At 53.4% G+C, this 24,820-nt stretch overlaps 4 protein-coding genes across 4 annotated transcripts; 2 read left to right on the top strand and 2 right to left on the bottom strand.

Moving 5' to 3' along the window:
* Nucleotides 1-327: 327 nt before the first annotated feature.
* PC9H_009054 (uncharacterized protein) lies at nucleotides 328-5,676 on the bottom strand (the record flags this gene model as incomplete). Its single annotated transcript, XM_036778561.1, has 12 exons — nucleotides 328-588; nucleotides 639-1,004; nucleotides 1,066-1,643; nucleotides 1,696-2,684; nucleotides 2,832-3,493; nucleotides 3,544-3,665; nucleotides 3,720-3,884; nucleotides 3,935-4,611; nucleotides 4,664-4,729; nucleotides 4,785-4,868; nucleotides 5,212-5,362; nucleotides 5,433-5,676. The coding sequence occupies 12 exons, from the start codon at nucleotides 5,674-5,676 to the stop codon at nucleotides 328-330; spliced, it is 4,365 nt and encodes a 1,454-aa protein (XP_036629989.1).
* Nucleotides 5,677-6,769: 1,093 nt separating this feature from the next.
* PC9H_009055 (uncharacterized protein) lies at nucleotides 6,770-10,907 on the bottom strand (the record flags this gene model as incomplete). Its single annotated transcript, XM_036778562.1, has 8 exons — nucleotides 6,770-7,037; nucleotides 7,100-7,967; nucleotides 8,048-8,391; nucleotides 8,457-9,972; nucleotides 10,036-10,117; nucleotides 10,167-10,248; nucleotides 10,310-10,532; nucleotides 10,577-10,907. 8 exons carry the CDS (start codon nucleotides 10,905-10,907, stop codon nucleotides 6,770-6,772), a joined length of 3,714 nt encoding a protein of 1,237 aa, XP_036629990.1.
* Nucleotides 10,908-12,267: 1,360 nt separating this feature from the next.
* On the top strand, nucleotides 12,268-13,548 carry PC9H_009056 (uncharacterized protein; the record flags this gene model as incomplete). The annotated part of the gene is made up of 1 exon (XM_036778563.1): nucleotides 12,268-13,548. One exon carries the CDS (start codon nucleotides 12,268-12,270, stop codon nucleotides 13,546-13,548), a length of 1,281 nt encoding a protein of 426 aa, XP_036629991.1.
* A 168-nt stretch (nucleotides 13,549-13,716) lies between these two features.
* On the top strand, nucleotides 13,717-15,791 carry PC9H_009057 (uncharacterized protein; the record flags this gene model as incomplete). The annotated part of the gene is made up of 3 exons (XM_036778564.1): nucleotides 13,717-14,274; nucleotides 14,313-14,618; nucleotides 14,664-15,791. The coding sequence occupies 3 exons, from the start codon at nucleotides 13,717-13,719 to the stop codon at nucleotides 15,789-15,791; spliced, it is 1,992 nt and encodes a 663-aa protein (XP_036629992.1).
* Between the last annotated feature and the right edge of the window lie 9,029 nt (nucleotides 15,792-24,820).

Below are 24,820 nucleotides of genomic sequence, written 5' to 3' on the forward strand. Positions count from 1 at the left end.
AGTTTATATTCATATGGATTACAACTAAGTTATGAGTTTGTCTTATACACAAGTGCATACAAGCTTCATGTGTGGTTTATATGAGCTTCATGTGTACTTTATATGAGCTTTACATGTGATTTATATATGCACTACATGCACTTTGTATAGAGTAAATGTATACTTTATATGAGCATCATGTGTGGTTTATACAGCATATATATATGCTTTATGTGCAGTTTATAACATACATGTACACTTCATGTGAACTTTATATGTGGTTTATGTGCGCTTCATGCGCACTTCATATGCAACTTATACATAGTAGAGGTAAATACTTTGACACATTTAGTCCTCCTCCTCCTCACTCTCCTCCTCCTCTTCACTCTCCTCTTCACTCTCTGAGTCTTCTTCATCCTCACTCTCCTCATCACTGTCTGTCATTTCTATTCCTGCTTCTTGATTCCTCTTCTTTTCCTCCTGCTTGGCAATGACCCATTGAGTGTGTATGAATAACAGCACATGCATCGTGAAGTCAAAGTTGCTAACTGTTATTCGGTTGAGAACAGTCTGGAAACCTCCAATCCATGCATTGAGCTGTTCACAGGCCTAAGCTCAAATTAGACAAGTATGACTGCTAGACCACTAAATTCACTTACCTGAGTGTTGAAAGCCCTCTTATAGTAAGGGTTGCCTTGCTTGTCATTGGCAACAACTACAAGATTTGGTGCATCTCCATTGAGGGGTGCTGGATTGCACCAGGTCCGGCAAAGATGATCAGTGATCCAGTGGTTGATGTAGTGGTATGAGTCCACAATAATCCTAGTTGTTGGCTCCCAAGCAGGCCAGTGACCTTGCCTGACAATATGCTTGAGTAAGGCGCACCCCTTGTCAATGGCAATGTAGCTGGGGCGTGAGGCAGGATCAGGATAGACATCTTCAAGGAACCGAAGAATCTTGGCCACCCCTTCTGACTTGGCAAACTTGTGCCAGGCAAGGACCACACCACATGGAGCACAGATGGTCTCCACGCAGTAGTACCTAGGAGCAGAGAAGTAGTTGTTATACATACTTGCTGCCACTGGCCTGTTCAACCTCCTGCTCTGCAAGGTCATCATGCTCTGGCGCCTCTGCTCCTCCACCAACAGGCAACCATTCCTGTCTCTCCTCCTGAGCTCTTCTCAACATCCGCTGCACTCCAAGAAGTGAGGTGTTGGCATATTGCCTGCGAAATGTGGCCCACTGCCCCTGGTGATCTTGACAGGCCTTCGTGTCACCAACCTTGACCTTGCCACATCCCTTCATATGGCACTTGTTTTCCATCCTCTCTGCATGCCTCTTGCAGAACACCCCAGTTTGGGCATTCTCAAGTCCTGCCTCGCACCCTTCCATTGCGCAATGTCGTGGCCCCATGACAATTCCATCAATGACAATCATGCAGACCTCTCCATGATTGCCAGGTGCAACAGGGCCAGTAGGCTGAACCACAGCAGCAGGCTGGTTGTCAACCTCCATTGCATCTGGATCAACAGGTTCCCCTGCATAGTCTGGAACAGCATGATTTTCATCATGGCCAACAACTGCAGCAGGGTCATTGGGTTGCCTTGGAATGACATCAGCAACATCCTTGAATGCATGACAACACTCATCGCAAGAATGTCCCTCTGCACTGCGGATAACTCCATTGTCGCCAAGTTCAATGTAGGCAGCAGCAACCAGAGCATTGATGGAGATTGTCTTCAAAGACAATCTGGCGCTTGTTGAACTTAGCCATCTGCCGGATAGACTCCTCCACAAAGGCCTTCCAGACTTGTCGACGTCCAAGTTTGAAGGTACCTCCACTTGGCTTGACAAATGAGAAGTTCCAAAACTCGGTAATGGCAGCAGTGGAAGCATGGAAGCTGTAGTTGGCATTGACGATAGCCCCAGAGACAGTGCGGTCGACCCAGACACTTTTGCCAACCTTGAGATACTTGGCATTGTTGAGGTACAAGCACAAGTCATCACCGTTGTTCTGGGTGAACCGCTCGTGATCTGCCCAGTAAAGTGAATTGCAGGAAGAGCATCTGCCAGCCAGAACAGGGACTTTCTCCAAGCACTGACTCCCCTTGAGCAATGTGACATGAGCAATATCACGTTCCCGGAGGTCTTGAGTAAGGCTATGGTCGTTACAGTCAAGAGTTGGACAAGCCATGACGATGGGCGTGATAAGAATGATGGGTTGAATAGAAGCAGTGGAGATGGGGCGAAGTTTGGACTTGAAATTCCCAATACTGGAGTGTGAAGCAAGAGACAGAGAGCGGCTGAACCGGCTGAGTTTCTTGCCTGCAAGCGTAATTTGCTGCTGCTCAGATCGTGAAGTCCGTAAGTTGTCAGTGGTGAACAGGGAGACAAAGCCACTGTCAGAGAGCTTTGCTTTGACAGCACGGACCAGGGCAGCCATCCAGCTAGTAGACTCCTGTTGCTGAGAAGCCTGCTGTTGTCCATGAAGGTTGAGGAGATCTGTATTACTGACAAGAGTCATCAGAAGCATTAAGACAGTAGACAGCTTGATCTTGGGACCAAAGTTGTCCTGAATGCTTTGAGCAAACTCGGTGAAGAGCATGTTTGGGAAAGGATCTTGTTTAGGTGCTGCAGCAACACATGGAACAAGTCCAAGCAAGAACCACACCACTAGCAGCATCATGTAGGTCTGTAAACAGAAACTAGGCAAATGAGCACGTGTTCAGACAGAATATGATGGAGACTCAAGCAAGAAATGGTGCAAAATATATGCAATTTTCAATAAATATAGTAGTACAAAGATATATGCATAGGGAGAAATTCTAGGTTGTATGAAGCTGATGACTTACTTCGATTTGGATGGCCCAGCCTTCTTCTTTGCAGACCTCTTCTCCTCCTTCTTCTGCTCAGTGTTGATCCGTTCCACCAGTTGGCCCAAGGTAGCCTTGCCAGGCTTGACTGCACCCCACAATTTCTTGTAGATGGCCGAGCCCACTCCAGCATCACCCTCCAGATATGTGAGAATATCTGGATGCTGAATGGCAGCCAGAAAGAGGGGATTGTAGTTGCTGAAGCTGCTGGGATTCATGTAGATGGCGCGAGTGTTTTCGACATTTGGAAAGGGAGGAAGAGGAGGGGATTTGGGATCGTGAGCGTCATATTTGGCCTTGAGTCGTTCTCGAGCAGTACTGGCAGCTTTCCAGTGCTCATACGCCAATATGATGTCCCCATCATTGGGCTTGGTGTTAGGAACCAAGGAGACTGGGACCTCAAGAAGAACGGCGTACGGGATCAGGTGCTGCTTGGTGGAATAAGCTGCACGGATGTGGTCTGGAGCTGGCGGAAGTGCACCTGCAGTAGCAACACCAACAGATGAGATGGATGCTGAGGGCGCAATAGATGAGGGCGCAATAGAGCCACCAGAGTGGGCAACTGAGCTGCCAGAGTGAGTTGATATGAGAGAAGGAGGAAAGGCGGGAAAGGCCGAAGTAGATGCTGCAGGAAGGGGCTCCTGATTTTGTGAAGTTAGAAGTGCTCAGACGCAGATGAAGACAAGCTTACCAAAAGCATGAACAACTTGAAGTCATTATTCCAAGTCACATCCATGTCATCCTCTAGCGCAAGGGCAAAAGGACCAGCGACCTCCCATTCCCCATCAACATCCAAGACTGAAATAGCAGACTCTACATATTCAGATCAGCAAGCATATTAGATGAGAAGGGAGTTGAATGACTAACCTGTCACAGTCGGAAATTTCCTGGTCAGAATCTTGAGGATTGGTGCCAGCGTAGGAAAGCGGGCCATGGTTACAGAGTGGGGCTTGTCGGTCATCCCCAAGGTGGTGTGCATGACTACCTTGCCCTTACCATGAGTCTCGATGGGCGGGACATCACCAACAGGAACTAGATTGAAGGTAAGCGCAAAGCAGATGAAGTCAAGTTGAGAAACTCACCAAAATCAGCCATGTTGGGTGCGGTGCCAAAGGCATTACCACGTGTGAAGCCACCAGTGGTTCGTGAAGCGCCCTGCAATTCCTGCAAGTTGTCAGATGGAGAGGGAGAGTGAGAAGGCGCCGGCAGAGAAGCAGCACTGGAAGCAGCACTGGAGTGAGAGACGTTACGGCGCTGAGCCTTACCAGTGTGCTTGTCAGTGAGTGGGGACTGGCTAGCATCGCGTTTAGCAGGCTTGCGAGGAGTGATATTGATATCAACATCCATGATTGTCGCATCACCCTCGTCGTCACCACTTCCATCACCCACACCAGCAACTTCACCCTCAGCAGCTCCAGCGGCCTCTTCATCAACATCTTCATCGTCATTCTCTTTATCCTCCACATCCGCATCAGCCTCCGAGTCCTTGTCTGACTCTGCACCGAGGTTGTGCAAGTCTCTAGCTCTACCCTTACCCTTATCCTTGACCACAGCAAGTTCTTCTTCATCACCGGAGTTCGAGTCGTCTTTGGAACCGGCGTTGACCTGTGGGTCTTCATCGTCACCTGAGTCGGGATCAGGACGACATGCACGGTCAGAGACAATGCACGGGGTAGTGGAAGGGATCTGAATCCCTGTGCCGGTGGAGCGAGGCGGTGGAGCTACACCAGCCCCACTTTGCTGGAGGATTCTAGACATACTATAGTTAATTAGTACGGTGCAGGCATCATGATGAGTATATCAATACGTACAGTGTCATGTTCTTCTTAGCAACTGCTTTCGCAGCCTTGTCCTCTGCATCACAGTCGGCAGAGGTCCTATAAATATCGGAAGTCAGCAACCGGTACAAGCAAGCAAGTAAGTGATACATACTTCTTGTCTTTCTTGGTTTTCATGGTCTTCTTTGCAGCAGACACACGGGACTTCTTGACTGGCTGCTCTTCTTCATCTTCATCTCTATCAAACATTGTTCAGATTTCTTTCCCAAAGGACAAGGGGAACACGGACAGCGATATGGAAATCAAACGGACTCACTCCAGCGCCACGAAGTTCATGAAGTGAGGATGCCTCCGACGACAAAGCCAGAGATGTTCCCTACGGTTGCAGCCAACGCATAAGACACATACGCAGCACTGCGCTCCACTGGATCGGGGAACGTTGTGCGTATCATTGCAATCCCAGACGGGACTATGTAAACTTAGCCAAAGTCTGTTGGTGATAATGCATGAAGGATAAACATGCCTATACCCTGCAGGGCTCGGAAAACAATTGACATGATCGGGTGAACGCTTGCCCCCACCGGGATCCTACAAACAAGAAACCGAGGCAGAATATAGGCTTGGGGTGGAATATATCGGAGAGGGTGCCAGCGATGAGCATAAAGGAAGCGAAGGTTAGGGTGTATGCAGAGAGGATCCATTGAAGGGTGCCAGGGGCGAAGTGCAAGTCTTCTCCAAGATGTGGGCAATGCATGAAAAGAGGAACAGTACCACAGTAAGGAGAGGGGAAGAGGTGAAATACTAACTGACGGCAGCGAGACAAGGACGGCGCTTGCATTGAACACATCGAAGAATTGGGCGGAACAGAACACGCCTAGCAAGACGAGTTTCCGAATAGGCGACAGGGATTCATACGACGTAGCATCGGCGTTTGGGAGAGGAACTGCAATCCCTTCGCTGATGTCGATGGATGCTGACGACCTTTCTTTGGGAGGGGAGAAGTCACACGTCAGAGTTGGAGTACGGCTGACTTGGGGGGAGGACATTGGGATGGCAATAGAATAGAGTGAGTGCTCCGTGAATCATGTTATGTATATACACCCAAGCCCACGCACGGGAGGAAAGAGTGCAGAATGAACTGGCGGAGATGACCCCAGAGCGTCTGGTGTTTGCCAATATGTTTGATTAATATTGCTGGAGATTATGATTTTGAGCGCCCCTGTATATTTCCAGGAGCTTCAGTTACGCGAGGACGAGCTTATAGAAAGCTAGTTTTTGTGAGGACCTACCGCATGTAAGGGACGTTGCCAGGGATATCAGTCGAGTTATAATTCAACAGGACGACCACCTCGCATAGGAACCCCAACACCCTCACATAGGCCTTCGACTTGTCTGGTCGCCTGTTCGGAAAGCTGAGAGTGGCGGCGTAACAGGGTTGAGTTACTTAAATGAAGCCTGCGGGACGTGAGGACGGCCTTTTGGCAGGCGGTTTCGGGACGAAATGAGGTTGTGAGACGTGGTCGACAAAGTTGGCTTCAAGGGAACGTGCTTCTCAATGGTTGACGGTGTGCTGCCCATAGTCTGAGGCCTTGAGGCAAATGCATACCAGTTCTCCATAAGCTCTTGACAACCACCCAGCTCCTTCAACCGCAGCTAAGCTAAAATATATAGAGTCGACCATGTCAGAGGGAAAATGCGGGAAAATGCAGACGCCAGCGACGGATTGGAGTGTAGAGCGTCAAACCTCGCGTCTCGGGCTTGAATAAATCACTTGAGTGTAACGAGGGAGCGAACTTGTCAAGTAGTGAAAGGCCGAAAGCTAATCATATTAGCTTTCACCGAGAGTGAGTACTTACAAACCCGCCCACCGGTGCTTCGAGGGTGTTGGGGGACCCAGCCGTACACAGGCGTTCACGAGAGCGAGCAAGATAACATTGTTACTGGACTATGCACCGTTTATTAACAAATCGTATTCACATTAACAAGAACTTGTTGTCCGGGAAAATACGGGTGGGAAGGATCGTCAAGAATAGTTATGGAAAGCGCTACGCGCAGGACACGAGTGTTGATGCTGAACGTCCGTTTGGATGGACAAGGACCGAGTGGACGTTGATTAGGTTTCAGTTTGAGCAGCGTATCTCACTGAGTGGTATCGGGAGATAGAAGACGGAGATTCGGATCGGACGGAGGTGCAGGGTGCATGTCATCGTCGTTGGGTGATGGATGTGTAGTCGATGGAGTCAAGTATTCATTGGGTTTGGAGCAAGATATATCGGTCGGGGAGTCAGTAGGTGCTGCCGAGGGAGCGTGAGTGGGGTCCGCGGGGTCGTTGCTGCTGCTCTGCCAGCAGAATCTCATCGTAACGGCGCTCTGGCCGCACCCACACGGGCAAACCGCCAAACTCAACCTGTGATCCAGGCATGCAGAGTCAGCTCAACGAAGCTCCCTTACAAACGAGCCACCATTTACCCTTGATTTTCCATCTCCTCGCCGTTCCCTCCCTTTGAACCATCATCAAACTTGACTCCAATGACGGTTTCCACCATCTCCTTCACGCACCATATCCGCGCGCAGACGCCTGCGATCTTCAGCCCGTGCTTGACGTTGGCATTGCAAAAGGGCGCAACGACAGAAAAGGCCCCGTCAAATGTGAAGGCCGAGGCGAGGGTGTACGTGTGTGACAGGTTGAGGCATTCGAGAGCGGGTGACTGTGTACCCGTCAGCACGGTGTCGGGCGAGGTTTCGGGTTCTGTTGGCGCTAGTGGCTGGCCAGGCAACGGAGAGAATGTGATTGGGGAGGAAAGCGATGAGTTCTCGGGGATGTCCAAGCTATGGCGTGGAGAGCAGTTTAGTGGAGCAGGTATTCGCAGTGGTTCACCAAGATGACGGACTTCGCCACCCATTCCCATATCTTCGCAAACACGAGGGGGTTCCGGGGGGTCTACGTCCATTGCTTGAGCAGCAGCGTAACATTGAGTGCTATGCATCTCGCCATTGGTTCGCTTGCCACCCTCACCGAGGATGGGTATCTCTCCTTCGCTGGGATCCAGTGTAGGTGTAGATTCGGTCTGCTTGTCCATGTCAACACCAGAACCCGCTCCAGGGCCCACCCATTCTCCGCCCTTCATCCACATCCGCCACTCGACCCACAAATTCCTCGCACGGAGTAACACCTTCAGCTGCTCGTCCAGCCGCTCCAGCAGTTTCTCGACAGTCTGAAATCGCCTTGCCGTGCGCAAAGGCCTGAGGTGAGGTGTGAACTGGCCGTTCAAATTCGAATTCCAAGTCGAGATCGTCTGTCTAGGCGCCTCAGGCGCTGCAGCATTGTCGAGCCGCTCTGCCCGGGGCTCAATCACAAACACCTCATTGTCGTCCGCAAACCGCACGCTCTTCCTCTCCACACCACCACCCCCTCACCGCGCATCCCCTCTTCCTTGTCCTCATCCATTCCCAGAACCTCCCCACCCATCTCCTCGCACCCACCGCCCCCGCCCCCGTACTTCCTCACATGCTGGTAGCGCCACGCCTGCACCCTGCGCGCCTCGCACATCTTCCACCCGTACCCCAGTTCCGACGCGAGTAGATTCATGCAGCGCGGGCCCGCGCAGGCGGAGGGGAGACACTTGGTGGTGATGGGGAGGCGGGGGGCGTAGGAGGGGGTTGGCGGCGAGGCGGGGGGGACGGGGATCGGTGTTGGTGTTGGTGTCGGTGGTGGCGCGTGTGCTGAGTCGTTATGAGGGAGTGAGGTGAGTCGGCCTTCTCTACAATTGAGAGCGACGTAGATGGTGGAGATACAATTGTCGACGCGACCGCTGGTGCTGATTACAGAGCAGGGACCTCGGCTGATGAGACGGTTGTGGAAGGCGAAGAAAATGGAGGAAATTCGGCGTTTGGTTGAGGCGAAGACAGAGGCGGGAGCAGCGATTTGAGGGAGAGCCCAGATGGAATCTTGATACGAATTTTGAACGCCCCGGCGGATTTCTGATGATCACCAGCGCGAGGGCCTTCAACGCCCGCTGCCCCGCCGCCCTCCGCCTCCACACTACTCTCCTTGCCCCCAGGCCTGCATTCTGCCCCGTCCTTCCGCTCTACATCTCCTGTACCCTGAAGCGCGTCGCCTCCACCATTTCTAGCGCCAGCGGAATCCCAGCCATCCCAACCGCCAGCACCACCCTCAGTCCTCCTACCCTGACCCTGATCGCTCCTACACCTCCTCTGCGAGGTCGACACACGGGCCATCACCGACCGACACCACTCTTCGTACGACATATTCTCCGCCGTGGACTCTGCGCAAGCACTCTGCAAGCGCGGACCGGTAGGGTGTTTGTGCTTGATCCACCCGTTGCCTTTCCCTTTGCGTTTGCGCTTCGCCGGGCTGGGGCTGGTGGGGTCGGGGTCGGGGGTGGGAGTGGGAGTGGATGATGAAGAGGGGAGGGAGCAAGAGGGAGTGTGCGGCTGAAGGAGGGGGAGTGGTTCCGGGTACGCCAGATCCATCAACAAATCCTCCTCGCCCTCGTCATCCCCGTTTTCCAGCTCTTCTCCCTCGTGCTCGAACGCCATCAGGATGTCTGTATTGCAACCAGCATTGAGGGTCTCGCCGCCACGGCCAGCCCAATTGGTGTCGGCGTTGGTGGTGGCAGGTGCGTGGAGGGGAGGAACGGGAGGAATGGGAGAGGGTGTCTCGTCGTCGGGGTACGCGAGATTGAGGGAGTCGAAGTCGACATCCAAGTCTCCAAACTCCTCAAACTCTTCTCCAAACTGCTCAAACTGCTCATATCCTTCTTCGCCTGGCTCGCCGTCGATGTTGATATCCATCCCCTCACCAACGCCCAGGACACCCAGATGACGATCATCTCCCTCTCCCGTGTCTCCCTCCTCCTTACCCACAATCTGCGTCTGTGTCTGCGCCCCCGCCTCCTGATGCGCCTCCTGCTGCACAACCGGCTCTGCGGTCGATCCATTTGAAGCGCTTGCGGGCGGGGTCGCGGGGTGCGGAAGACGGTCCTCCTCGCGCTTCTTGCGCTCCTTGCGCACACCGCGCGGGGGCCCGATCTTGAGCTTGAGCGTCTGCGGGACATCCATCTCCTCCTCTTCCTCCACCTCCTCCCCCGAAGACGACACGTCATCCCGCCCGCGTCGTGCCAAACCCTTGCTCCCATGCGCCGAACGCGAATACGAACACACATCTGACCGTGCGGGCGCACAGGACCGCTTCTCCAAGCTCGCACACCCCAGAACCATATCGCCCAGAACGACAGCCCGCCACGGGAGGGGCATGCACTGCCTCTCCGCCCTCTCCACCCTCTCCACCGCCTGCTGCCTTCCTTCTTCTCGTCCTCGTTCTGGTATAGGTCGAGGTCAAGGTCGAGGTATATGGAGAGGTATAGGTAGAGGTATCGAGGCACGCCTGGGGAGCGGCTTCGCCCGTGATCCTTCCTTCAGCTTCACCTTCAGTGGCGTATGAGGAGGAAGCTCGTGTCCAGGTACCTGCAATGGAAATGGAAAACGCATACACACGCGGATGGATGCAACTCACCTCCTCTTCCTCTTCCACGTCCCCGCCCCCACTCCTCTTCCCGTCCCCGCCCTCCGACCGAACACCGCCCTCCGACTGACATCTGAGCGAACGTCGACGTCGTCTACCCCGCGTCGCTTCGCAGCAAGGTTGTGCTGTCGGACAAGCCTCGCAGCCGCTGTAGCTGTCGCTGCTGGCACCTGGGCCCCCGCATCCCCATCCAAATCTGCATCTGCATCGCGAGGCCCATCGCCATCGCCATCGCCGTTGCCGTAGACTCCTCCTCCTCCTCCTCCTCCTCCTCCTCCTCCTCCTCCTCCTCCTCCTCCTCCTCCTCCTCCTCCTCCTCCTCCTCCTTCCTGCCCAACGCCAGCACCTCCCCCCCTCCTGACTGCGCCCATGCCCTCCTCTTCCTATGCCCCGTCCTCGACCCCGAGTGCGCCCTCGCCCTCTCCCAGCACTCCCGCGACTCGCCCGTTTAGCAATGTCGCCCTTCTTCAAGCGCTCCCAGGTGGCCATCTGCGCGCGCAGGTCGATCCCGCTGAGGAACCCAAATCCCGCGTCGCCTTCCTCGTCCCCATCCTCGTCCTCGTCCGCTTTGGCTGTCGAGTCTGTGTGATTCTCCCTTGATCCCCTCATCTCCCTCCACTCTCTCACTTCCCGCTTCTTCGACTTGGACTTGGCATGTGCGAGGAGGGAGAGGCGGGGTAGGGGGAAGCGGGACGGCGTGTGTTGAGGGTGGGTAGGGCCTGTGCTGGCCATCGAGGTGGATATATCTGGACGTCCTGGGTCTCGTATTTGAGGACAATCTCGACGATTGAGATAGGGTAGACTCACGGTTACTCCAATAAGTTCCAACTGTGTGCCACTCCGTTCCTAGCCGCGATTAGATAGTGCGAGTTACGCGTCGACGGTATGTTTCCAATTAGGATGAGAAAAAAATACATTCATACCTGTAAGCAAATAAGGTTATTGGCGCTTATAATCTTGACCCGAGAAGCCGTGGCATTCCTGTAACAGAACGGTCCGGTATACCAATACTTCCCACTACCTAGTGCCTATAGCTTATCCACTGAAACACGGTCTATTTCTATTTAGCTTATATCTAATCCATGCTACTTGGTACAGCTAGCATGCTAATATAGTATATAAAGGCTTGTATTTCTCTCTATTTCTCTAGTATCTCTGAATAGACGGTTTACCCCTGTCTGTTTGTGTGATCTCCATCAGGACCTCCGATAATGCCTATAAATGTCGGATCAGAAAGTGCCAGGTTTGGGGGCAAAAGGAGTGGGTGGAAAAATTCCCTTATTAGGTAATTTGAGGAGTGGAATCCGAACCGACCTCCCAAAAAGGAAATGAGGGGGTGGACTATCTGATCCAACATCTGGAGAGTCAAATAAAATCGTAAAAAATAGGAATAAAATACTAGGTGGCTTTTTTCAATGCTATACATCAGTCTACACTATCTGTGGGATTGTCTTTATGTTTCTTCCCCATCAGAGCCTTTACTGCTTCAACCACCAGCCCCTCTTTGAGCATCAGGGGTCGAAATAATAAGGGAGGTTTATCTTGGCGGCATGGGACACTACATATCTACAGCTAATCATTGGTTTACACCTTACTACGGCGTGATGTGTCTCGCAAACTGTGATAACGAGCCATAAGTAGGGCTCATTACCAGCCATAGGCTGCCATGGGGGTGGGCATGGGTGGACTTGGGATCCGACCTCACAGGCGGGGGTGAGAAAGGGGTGTGAACTTTTGCCCAACATCGGATTTAAGCGCCTAAAAAGGGGTGGAATTCTCGGGCGCTTGATCTAACATTTTTACTATATATGGAAGGTAGGTAGGTGTATTTGAATGAACATTTATGGGCATTATCCGAGGTCCTTCTCCATCTTTCCGTGTGCCGTGACTACTTCCTTTTAGGATTGACTCACGTCACATATTTTTGACAGTAACATCCCGTTTTAACAAACCACAACAACTCCTCTCATCTCTCATCTAATCTCTTAATCTTATCTCTCTACTCGGAACCTCTCAGTCTGATCAACTGGGCCGCCGACTTATACTCAAGAAAAGTCTCGACAAAAAACAATAAATAAATTTCTCTAATACAATGGTCTTCACTCGTGCTCAAGCTGCTAATGCAGAAGCTATGAATACCCAGATTGAGTCCAGCCCATTGTCCTCTATCTCTACTCATGAAAGCTCGGTATCCGACACCGAGCAGGAGGTATCTGCTGGGAATGTCCCGCAGTTAGTCTGCTCGTATAGCGACGTGGTCGCCAGTCAGTCCCGCGGTGGATTTATGACTCCACGCGATGAACTATCACTCCGTACAAGTGAATCCCAGCCTGCCAAAGTTAGCGGTGCTGAAGAAGGTATTAGTAACAAAGATGGTACCAAGGACCTTACGCAGTCTATCATTTATAATGATGATGATGGACCCTGGGTTCCAGTTGGGAAAGGGGGTCGGCATTCCCCCAAACCAATTGGGCCAATACTCAGCCCTCTGAAACTCGCCGCAATCCATCAGGCTGAGGAGAATCTCTCCGAAGCTGATAGAGATTTGCTTGCGAGACGAAGTTCCTCCGTAATCATTATAAATGATGAGGACTCATCGGTAAGTCAGAGTACGGGCATTGCGACCCCTGTCCCCCGCGATGTGCCAGATAAAGGCAAAAGGGTTGACCCTAGAGAGTATGGGGAGCCGATAATCAAAATCGGCGGTCCCTCGAATGCTTTACAGCATTTACCTGTGCCTAAAGAAGAACTGGATGTTGTTGCACAGCAGGCAGAATTATCATTTTGGGATATGGCTAGGAAGAGCCCTAGCGCGCCTCCTAGTGTATCTGTTAATGCACTACATCTCACAACAGGTGAGCCCGACATCATTCAAACACCTGTGGGTAGTGTCTCAGCTACTATGTATGACCCTATTGCCGAACTTCAGTGTCGTTTGCTTGATTTGGAACTCACGAACTCTGTGTTGCGCGCAGAACTTGACGCAGTCCCTAAATCAGTACCGAAAGCTGCTCCTGCTGACACTCAGAAGTTGGAGACACCTAAGGTGGTTCCTCAGGCACAGAAGGATCATATTCGAGCAGTAACGGCTAAATATGAGGGTAATAAGCGTGTAAAGAAGACTCCTAAGTTCGTGGAGAATGCTAAGGAAGAATCAAGGGATGAGGGGTTTCCCCGCTCTCATCTCCTGGATCGGGACTCGATTCGGCCTAGTAGCTATATCCCAAAGACTTCCAGCGTTGGTCATGTGCTTGAGAGACTGCGTAGGCAGAATAATGATGGTAGTTCATCCCCGTCAAGTTCTTCCTCGAGCTCAGATAGCTCTGATGAATCTGAATCGGACTCTGGGTCCTCTGTATCGAGCAGGCATTGAAGGCGGGGAACTCATGGGCATTCCCGATCTAAGCGCAGAAAGGACCATAAGCAAAGAAACCATCGTTCTCGGAGCAAAGATCAGAGCCGCAAGCAGACTTCCAAATTGAAGCCAGTCGCGCCCACAGTATATAAGGGCGAGCCAATTGTGGCAACTTTTAATCGTTGGATGCGCAAGAGCGTAAATTTCTTGGAAGATGCTCAAGTGGAGCCGTCGAAACAAATACGAATGGTTGCGCGGTATACAGAGGGTAAGGCACACACCTACTACCTCAATGTAATTGTGGACCACGAGGAAGAATGGAGTCTTGAGGCCTACTTCCGTGATATCTTTGATGCTTGTTTTCCCTCGAATTTCCGTGAAAGTCAGCGCCGGCGGCTGTATCGTTTCCGTCAGGACACACTCACGGTTAAAGAATACATTGCAGAACTTACCGAAATCGTTGATTTGGTGGGTGACATCAGTCCGCGTGAGCAAGTGGTCAAACTCTTCAAAGGATTGCTATTCGGCGTCGTGGTTTATCTCCCGAGGTTTCGAGCTGGGAAGATATCCTTGACGAAGCCTTACGGGAAGAATCCGTACAGGCGGCTCTACGTTCAAGCTCGCGTGCATATAGTGCGCCGGATCATCGCGGCGGAACTAGAGAGTCGACACTTGGGAGGAAAGAGAATCATGCACGACGGAGGGCGGGAGATTTTCGTGGCCAAAGAGACGAGCAAGTGGCTAGTGCGAGAATCGCTCCTGTACCTGAAAAGAATGTTCAGGTCAGCAGTAGCGGCGGTAAGACCTGTGGCGCGTACAGCAGGGATAGCAAGCCCTCGGCTGGTGGGGTACCTAAAGAAGCTGGTCAGTTATCGCGAGAGGAAAGGGCTCGCTTGCGTACGGAGAACAAGTGCTTCATTTGCAAGCAACTGGGCCATATCTCGTGCGCGTGCCCGAGAGGGAATATCGTGAAATCCAAAGGAAGTGGACCTCCCGGCGTGTCTGCGAACAGCGTTCGTATCGACTTTGAGCGCCATGCTCGCCTGGAAGCAGCGGCGAGAGATGTGCAGCCTTTGGAATCGCTATCAGTAGGGATGGTCCGGATGGGCTCTTGGCTGGATAACGACGCTTAGGCTTCTCCGTCGATGGGTATTGCCGAAACGTTGCCTGAAGAGATGGAGCAGCGTACCAACGCTGAGGCCAGAACTCCTTGGCTGAACGGTGAAATGGATAATCTTAGATTGGATGTCTGGAGGCGTTGGTTGGCGTGGACGTATTCGGATGACTGCATCGGTTTTGCGCACGCGAACTTACAAACATGGGTGCTCGAGGTGAACCGGGACATTGGATATCCTGGCGATCATCTACACACTGAATTTGGGTGTGACAATAAACGCTTCCGGATAACGCACAACGAAGGGAGGACGTACCGAATTACGGACTTTATGCACAACTTTCATGATGTTGAAGTTGATGAGGAATGGCTTGAGGATTCTACATTCAATCTTGTCAGATGGTACGGGGACGAATTGCGTGTGCGACTGGATCTGCCTTACGATGATCTGGCATGGAACTGCTGGGAGCTGGAGGTAACTGATGCAGTTGCGATGAATGCGTGGGCGTATTTAGAGCACTCCTATCTTGGGACCTTTTCGCCGAATACTGGGGATGACTATCGATTCTCCGTGGAGCGAGTTCCTGATAGTAACCAGTGCCGCATCATAGATCGGCTGCTGGATAGAGTGGAATACATCAATGCCAGCGCCTTATGTTTTGGTTGGTTCAACTTATGCGAATGGTACGACAATCGTGTGCGCAGACACGACTATGATCGCCGTCGACCAAGCATTGATAATACCGATTCGGCGGACTCAGAGCCAGGAGGCGACGATAGCTCATCAGATGATGAGGATGGCAATATCGGGGGTGCTGTGCGCCCTAGGGGAAGGGAAGAATCCATCGAGCATCTCGAGGATCCTGATTCTGAATCTGAGGTCGAGATCACGGGTGACTGTTTTGCGCTCGAATTATTCGGCCAGCAGGTAGATCGCAACAAATACGCTGCGATTCACCGTAACGCCATTGTTGCTAAAGATTCCTCGCGGTCTATTCCAAAACCTGTGGTAATTACCGTAGAGATTAACGGTAGCAAGGCGGTTGCGCTGCTGGATTCTGGATCGCTCGGGGACTTTATGTCGTGCGATCTAGCGGATCAGTTAGTGGCGAGGAGGAAGATCAAGCTTGCGACACCATTACTGTAAGGGCAACCTCAAGATAGCCGCACAGTGCAAGCCTAGCAGAGGGAGAATCCAAAGAGATGAATAAGACTAACTGCAATACATGAGAGAGCTGCTCACCTAGCAGAGGGAGAATCCAAAGAGAACAGGATAAGGATTCTCCATGCTAGGAAGCGAAGTATATACTGTAGTAGCGTGGGAGGAATGAAGGGTAACTGTACAGTACACCAGCCACAGGTACAAACGAATATCACAAGGTACGAGGGGGCATGTGATAATGAAGTGGAAGGGGAATGTACAGGAGTCGTGCCAGCGACCTGGGGAAGTGGGGACAAGGAGTAATGAAGTGGGAAAGGAGGATAGAGGTAGCCCGGATGAGCCCTGAAGTGTATCTACGAGTCCGAGCGAGTCCGAAGTGTCCGAGCGAGTCCGAGGCGAGTCCGAAGCGCGGGAAGACTTCGGAGTCACCGGACGGGGCTCGGATGCGAAGGGAGTGAACGGAAGGGAAGCGGAAAGGTAAGGGGGTGAGAGGGAAGGAAAGGGAATGAAGGGAATGTAGATAATAGTCCATGGGATGAAGGAAGGGAGAAAGGAAACGAAGGAGGAAGGGAGAGGGACAGGGGAATAGGAGAAGATAGGAGTGTCCCCTTACATCACCCCCCCTTCAAGGTTGCGGCGACCCGACGCGAAGATTCCTGCCTGCCGCGCCATGAATTCACCAACCCCGAAACTCCGGATTGCTGCGAGAAGATGTCGAAGTACGACTGCGCGGAGCCCGGAGCCTTCCGACTGCGCCAACGCTCCCAGGACTGGTCCAGTGCTGCAGGAGTCATCCGGAGAGGTAGAGCAGTCGTCGGATTCATCGGGCTCGTCCGGAGTACGTGTACTGCGTCCGGGTGACGATCATGGAAGTCCTTGACCTTCCGGGCGGCATGCTGGAGGTTGCTCGCGGGCTCCCAGGAGTCGTGCTCGATACCATAGCCTCGCCAGCGCACCAGATACTTCAGGACCCAACCGAACCGTCTGCTATTTCGGACCTCTTCTACCTCATGCTCCTCTTCTCCGTCAATGAGCTGCGGAGGTGGCGGAGCGACAGGGCGTCTACCCGGGATGGGGTCCGGAACGAAGGGAGAGAGTTTGACCATGGGGAAGACGGGATGGAGACGGGATAAGCCTGGAGGGAGCTGGAGCCGGTACGCTGCCTTGCCAACCTTCCGGACGACCTTGTAAGGACCAAGTCGTGCGTGTCCGAGTTTCCGGGAGGGTCGGGCAAGGTTGATGTCCGACAAGTCCAGCCAGACCTTGTCACCTGGTTGGTACTCCGGAGCGGGAGTCCGACGCTGATCGTAGTAGCGCTTCATGTCGTCCTGAGCCTTGACCAATGCGGACTGAGCCTCGTCGACTGCGGATTTCATCCGGTCTACGAACTCGTTTGCGGACTCCATCCGAGACGGTGGCTGATGAGGTTCGAACCCGAGACGAGGATGACGGCCGGTATCCAGGAGGAAGGGTGACTGCTGAGTGGACGCATGGACCCGGTTGTTGTACGCAAACTCCGCCATAGGTAGGAGGCAAGCCCAGTCGTCCTGACGCTCTCCGACGAAGATCCGGAGATAGGACTCGAGTTCCTGGTTGGTCCGTTCCGTCTGTCCGTCGGACTGAGGGTGGTACGCAGTGGAGGCAGCCAGCTTGATTCCGAGCATCCGGTAGACTTCTCGGGTGAACTCTGCGACGAATTGCGGACCCCGGTCGGACACAACGGACCGAGGGAGTCCGTGCAGCTTCCAGACGTTCTGCAGGTACAAGTTTGCAGATCCGAGGGCAGACACTGTGGTGTGAGTCGGAATGAAGTGGGCGTGTTTGCTTATGGAGTCGACCACGTTCATGACAGCATCAAACCCATCGGACTCCGGAAGCTCGACGATGAAGTCGACACTCAGACAATCCCAGCGTTCATCCGGAATGGGAAGCGGATGAAGTTCACCCATGGGCGGATGCCTTTGGGCCTTCGTCCGGAGACAGAGGTCGCAATGGCGGGTGTAGGATCCGACATACCGGGACATGTTGGGCCACCAGTAGCTGCGCAAAACGAGCTCTAGGGTCTTCCATCTGCCGGCGTGTCCTGCGACCTTGGTGTCGTGGTGCTGAGCTACAATAGTCCGACGCAAGTCCGGTGAGTCCGGAACGTAGATCTTACCCCGGAACATGAGGAGTCCGTCCGATTGGGACCATTCCGCGCTTCGGACTGTCTTGCGACTGCCCTGGGTCTTCTTCAGCTCCTCTGCCGCCTTTGCCACTGCGTCTTCGAACTTCGCATCTCGCACTCCAGTCCGGATAGCCGTGAGGATATCCTTCTCCTCCCCTTCAAGAGTAACACCCGTGGCACGGACAGCAAAGTAGGAAGGCTTGAGCATCACTACATCCTTGTTGTCATCCTTACCATCCGAATGATCCGAGTGTCGCGAGAGAGCGTCCGGTTTACCCATGGTCCGACCTGGACGATGCTGGAGAGTGAAGTCGAAGCGGGAGAGGTATAGGGACCAGCGGGCTTGACGACGGTTGAGCTTCTGGGCCTTGATGAAGTACTCCAGGTTCTTGTGGTCCATCCAGATCTCGAACGGAGTCTCTGCGCCTTCAAGGTAGTGCCGCCATTCTTCGAGCGCCCAGATGATTGAAAGCATCTCCTTGTCGTGTATTTTGTAGTTCCGCTCCGCAGCCTGTAGACTTTTAGAGTAGAATGCGACAGGATGCCATTTACCATCATCCGGATCCAGTTGCGACAAGACTGCACCCGTGGCGTAGTCCGACGAGTCCGCTTCAACCCGGTATGGCCAATCCTCCTTCGGAAAGACAAGAACAGGTTCCGAAGTGATCAGCTCTTTGATCCGAAGAAATGCGGATTGAGCGGAGTCGTTCCACTGCCATTCCTTCGCGCAAGTGAGGTCAAAGAGAGGCCGGGCGATATGCGAGTAGTCCTTGATGAAGCGGCGGTAGAAGTTGACGAACCCGAGGAAGCATTGGAGTTCAGTCCGAGTCCGAGGGGTCGGCCAGTCCGCAACTCCGGAGACCTTCACGGGGTCCATCTCGATCTTACCCTCGGAGATGACGACTCCTAGATACTCCACCTTGGTCTGCTCAAAATCGCACTTGTCCGCTCGGAGGAAGAGCTTGTTTCGCTGGAGGATCTCTAGGACACGCTTGAGAACCTGGCAATGCTCTTCGCGCGTCTTGGTGTAGATCAGGATGTCGTCCAGATAGATAATAACCACACCTTCCATAATGAGCTCCCGGAACAAGTCGTTCATCATGGTCTGGAAGGTAGACGGGCTGTTGGTCAGTCCGAAGAACATCACCAAAGGTTCGAAGAGTCCGCACGTAGTCCGAAATGCGGCCTTCCACTCGTCACCCTCCTTGATCCGGACATTGTTGAAACCCCACCGGACGTCGAGCTTGGAGAAGTAGCGAGCGTTCCGGAGTTTATCCACCAAGTCCGAGATGAGCGGAAGTGGGTACCGATTCTTGACCGTCATGCTGTTGAGCTTCCGGTAGTCCTGGACCAAGCGGAGCGATCCGTCCTTCTTCTTAACAAAGAACACCGGGGCAGCCATGGGCGACTTGCTGGGGCGGATCCGACCAGTCCGGAGATTTTCTTCCAGAAACTCGTCCAGCTGTTTCTGCTCCACTGGGGACAGCGGATAGCACTTGGTAGAGGTCGGTTCCGCTCCGTCCATTAGCTCAATGGCGTGATCCCACGGACGCGGCATGGGCAGTTCATCAAAGGACTCCTTGGCGAAGACGTCCTCGAATTCTCGGAGGAAGTCCGGGACTGCGCTGTTCCGAGGATCGTGGGGTTTGTTGCACTGGAAAGCCAATGCGAGGCGCTGCGAGACCGTCTCCGAAGCTCAGACATGTTCTTCCCCAAGACTCCGAAGGTACTCCGGAGTCGGAGGAGGAATGGCTACGAAGATACGGTCGCCCTTCTCAAGTCCGGAGTCATCCGGAGTTGTGGCCTCATCGTCCTCGTCGTCGACCTCGCAGTCCTGAAGCTGCGGGAGATCGTCCGAGTGCAGTTCCTCGACCATTGGCATCGGCACTCCCGGAGTTGTACGGACTCCTTGCGTTGGGTCAGCTTGTCATGGTGGAACTCCTTCCGACAGGTGTCGCATCCGGACGGACAGCGGCTCATGGTCACCTCCTTTGTCTGCCAGTCGATCTCGGGTTTGTGCTTCCGAAGCCAGGTGTATCCGAGGATGATGTCCTGGCGTCCGATGTTAGTGACCGCAAACAGCATCCGTTCTGTGTGATCCTTGAACCGGAGTACAAGGTCCACGACTTCGGAGATGGATCCGTTTTCGTTTGGTGATCCGTCGACATTGAAGACCGGGATCGGGGCGGACAGCTTGCGCCGGGTGAAACCATGGGCATCAGCGAAGCGCGGATGCATGAAGACTCCGGTGGCTCCACAGTCCACCAGGGCCTGCAGGGTGCATCGGTGTTGTGTATCCGTGCTCTGCACTTCAATGGGTATATCTAGCGAAAGCTTGCCGGGCAGCGCAGAGATCTTATAGCTACTGGGTAGCCGCCGTTCCCACTGCGGGCAAAACCTTCGGAGTGTGCAGATTGTAACCGGAGTCGTTTGCTTAGCGTCGGACGAATCATCGGAGTGATCGGAATCGTCTATTTCGTCTACGCTAAGACAAGCAAATCGGTTATTTACCAACGAGGTCGCACTGATCACTCGTTGGTCCGGACAAAATCCGCCGTGTCCGATTCCTCAACCGGGGCCGTTCCCTCATCATCTATTCCTTCCAAGGTCCCGCACTTTCTACAACATCGGCCGCGGTCAGGAGATCTTCGATGGCGGACATCCGCTCCTCGGTGGTCATGAACCGGACGTCGTACCGAAGTGGGCACTCGCGGGACATGTGGCCGGGCTTGCCGCATCGGTAGCAGAGCTGTGAAGTGGCGGGCCGGGAGCGGGTGTGGTCAACGTCCATGGGGACGCCGGGTGAGAGAGCCTTCGGAGGAGGCAGAAGTTGGAAGCGGGGTTGCAGAGGCGGGAGCTGAGTCCGAGGCGCGGGGAGTACACCCGCAGGAGTCCGAGCGACTCCGGAGCTGGCTGCTGGTCGGACGAGGGATCCGGAGTGTCCGGAGTTTCCAGAGTGCATGCCAAAGTGGAAGGACTGGTTGGCAGCACGGTTGTCAGCAACCCGCTGCGCTGCCTTGTACCATCCTTCGAAGTCATCCTCGTCCGGACAGTCTGCGGACTCGGCAACGCGGCTCTGGATGATGGAGTCCAATCCACGACGGAACTTCATCATGATGTTGGAGCCCTCAGTGTATCCGGACTGGTCTACAAGGTCCCGGAACTCGTCGAGGTACTCCTGGAAAGTCCGACGCCCTTGGTGGTACCGGGTGGACTCCAGCTTGAGCATGGCGGCTTCACGTTCCCGATCCGGAAGGAAGCGAGTCCGGAATTCGGTCGCGAAGGCGGCCCAGGATTCGAAGTACGGATCCTTCGGACTCCGGAGCACCATGTCCGCATACTCCTTGGCGTGATCCTTCTGGAAGAAGGAGAGACACCAGAGGATTTTGGCCTGCTCGGTCGGGAAGTGGTCCGGACAGAGCTGGAAGTAGATGGAGCAAGCGTTGTAGAACGCGCGACCATCCTTGCGGTTTCCGTCAAAGATCGGGGGAGAGGCGGGCTTCAAACGGGAACGCGGGGTGATTTCGGATCGACTCGGGGCATGCTGGGAGGCTTCAGTGCCCCTCAGCTCAGAGTCCGGAGTTGTTTTCGGAGTAGTCGGACGGGGTGTTAGGAGGAGTCCTTCAATTCGGGCGAGTGTATCCTGGATGGAACTGATTCGGGTTTGGTGTTCGTACGTCTGAGCCCACAAGGTCTGCAAAGTCTCGGAGTCCGATCCTGAAGCGACTGGCTCGGATGGCGGGATCTGGCTGGAAGTGCCCGGCATTTCGGAGTCGTCAGGGGAGTGAGGGATGGAGTTCCTTGGGTCCTCAGAGGTGGGTGGGAGTAGCAGGAGAGCGTCCGGAATGTCCGCAAAACCGGAGAGACGTCGGGAACGAGTCCGGAGTGGCGCAGGACGTTTTCCGTAGGGCTCTGGTGCCAGGATGGGAGATCCTGTTCTGCTGTAAGGGCAACCTCAAGATAGCCGCACAGTGCAAGCCTAGCAGAGGGAGAATCCAAAGAGATGAATAAGACTAACTGCAATACATGAGAGAGCTGCTCACCTAGCAGAGGGAGAATCCAAAGAGAACAGGATAAGGATTCTCCATGCTAGGAAGTGAAGTATATACTGTAGTAGCGTGGGAGGAATGAAGGGTAACTGTACAGTACACCAGCCACAGGTACGAACGAATATCACAAGGTATGAGGGGGCATGTGATAATGAAGTGGAAGGGGAATGTACAGGAGTCGTGCCAGCGACCTGGGGAAGTGGGGACAAGGAGTAATAAAGTGGGAAAGGAGGATAGAGGTAGCCCGGACGAGCCCTGAAGTGTATCTACGAGTCCGAGCGAGTCCGAAGTGTCTGAGCGAGTCCGAGGCGTCCGAGCGAGTCCGAGGCGAGTCCGAAGCGCGGGAAGACTTCGGAGTCACCGGACGGGGCTCGGATGCGAAGGGAGTGAACAGAAGGGAAGCGGAAAGGTAAGGGGGTGAGAGGGAAGGAAAGGGAATGAAGGGAATGTAGATAATAGTCCATGGGATGAAGGAAGGGAGAAAGGAAACGAAGGAGGAAGGGAGAGGGACAGGGGAATAGGAGAAGATAGGAGTGTCCCCTTACAATTACCTTTGCAGCTAGCAGTCCAGGGTTCCCGTTCAAAGGTGAACTGGGGGTGCCGTGCATGGATTGTGTACCAGTCGATAAACGAGGAACGCTATTTCGATATTATTAATCTGTCGAACTACGACTTAATTCTTGGCACACCTTGGATTTTTCAGCATAAGATCTTGATGGGTTTAAATCCCCCACGTGTGGTGGTCGGTTCTAACGAATCGTTGCCGTTCCTCGGGGATGGTGTGACGAAGCTTGTGTCGCGTGCGATGGTGCTCGTCGAGGAGAGTCTGGAAACAGCTAGAGAGGTACTTCATCAGTATGCAAAACCTCTATGTCTCGCTATGGATGACACACCTTTGCCTCCTTTGCGGGCCATTAATCATACGATACCATTGATTGATGTCAATAAGGTGTATCCGTGGCGAGCGTCGCGGTGCCCCGAACCCTTAAGAGAGCAATGGGTGGTGAAGCAGAACACCTACTTGAAATCAGGGTGTTGGCGCGTTACGACTGCGCGAAACGCGGTGCCTATGCTGCATATTTACAAGCCGGGTACGTCGTTATTCTTGTGGTAATTGACTTGCGCGAACGTAACAAGAACACACGTAAGATGGCGTTGCCGATGCCTGACATTGAAGGAATCTTGCGCCGCGTGGCCTGACGGCCTTATCATTCAACGATGGATGGGAAGGATGTGTACGAACAAATACGTATCATTCCTGAACATGTTGATCGTTCAGTCGTGACTACACCTGATGGTAATATGGTGAGTTTAGTGATGCAGCAGGGCGACTGCAATGCACCTGCAACTTACCAGGCACTGATGAACTACATATTCGCGCCGTTCATCGGAAAGTTCATGGACATGTATCTTGATGATATTATTATTTATTCGGATACGCTGGAAGAGCATATTCAGCACGTCAAATGGATAATCGATGTACTGAAGAAGGAGTCACTGTACCTCTCTGAGAAGAAGCTGCACTTCTTGTTGCCCGAACTGAAGATACTGGGTCGTATTGTTGACGACGGCGGAGTGCGCATGGATCCACATAAGGTGGACTCAGTTATCGCCTGGAAAGTGCCCACGAACCGTGATCTTCTGCGCGGGTTCCTATTACTATTGTGAGGTAGCTAGAGGGGGCGTTAGTTGCGAGGATACGAACGAAAGGAAGGGGAATGAAAGGGCGCGCGCGAACGCTAAAGCCAACGAATAGGAGCACGAATGTGGAGTCGAACCCTCACCAACACGGGCCACCCACGCAGAAACATACGACTGGCGATCCCAGACGACGTACTCCATCGCCTCGATCATGATCTAGTGTTACGAGGGGTTGTGGGGAACGCGGAAGACACCCCGATAAGCGAGGGGTCACCTCGGCGCCAGCCAATCCATCTCCAACACCCGCAAATGGGCCAGGACGCCGACGGTGTCCCACGTCGCCAAGCGCCAAGCCCCCAGGGGTAGACGTGGCACATACCACTGCGGCCCTTTGCGACTCAGCGCGAGTGCAGCCAGCGATCGGAAACAAGATCGGGCGGGGAAACGAGATGAAGCGTGGAAACCACGCGACGAGAGAACAACGAGAAAAGGAAACGAAGTGAAGTAACAGGGACGCGAAGACGAGGAATGAAAGGGATCGCGTAAGTGCGTCCCCCAGTGTTGTTCGACGTTGTTCGACATTGCTTATCCCCATTTTTCTAGATGACGCAGACCCGCGTTCAGGGACCCCGAGCTCCGGAGGAATTGGGCTAAGGGCGGCACAATAACGGAATAACGAGGCAACGCAGGACCCTGGTTTATGACCGTGAAGGCTTGATCCAGCAAGGCCCAAAATGTCTGAATGGATATAGGCCGAAAGTGTCTGATTTGAACCCGGCCCTTCCCAAATTTCGACGAAATGTCCATTTTTCAGAGAAGGCCCTGCGGGCCTCACAATTTGTCTGAATTTTCGGTTCAGGCCTTCTGGGGCTCTCAAAATGTCTGAAGTATGGTATTAGGCATCCCGTGGGCTCTACAAGGCTAGTAGATGCCTCACGAAAGCTTTATACAGTGTATACAGACTCCCCCACACACGTAGCTCCCATTCTACCCTTCCGAATCGTCCAATAACCATGCAGTCTTATTTTTCTTCCTTGATAGTACCATTACCTTTGCTAGCTTCGCTTTCGATGCATATAACTGCCTATATACTTCCCAGTCTTGCTCCATCAACTCCATCTCCATGTTGCTACTTGAGTTTGCAGGTTTTAACGGGG

This window comes from Pleurotus ostreatus (genome assembly GCF_014466165.1).
Source record: "Pleurotus ostreatus strain PC9 chromosome Unknown scaffold_6, whole genome shotgun sequence".
NCBI lineage: Eukaryota > Fungi > Basidiomycota > Agaricomycetes > Agaricales > Pleurotaceae > Pleurotus > Pleurotus ostreatus.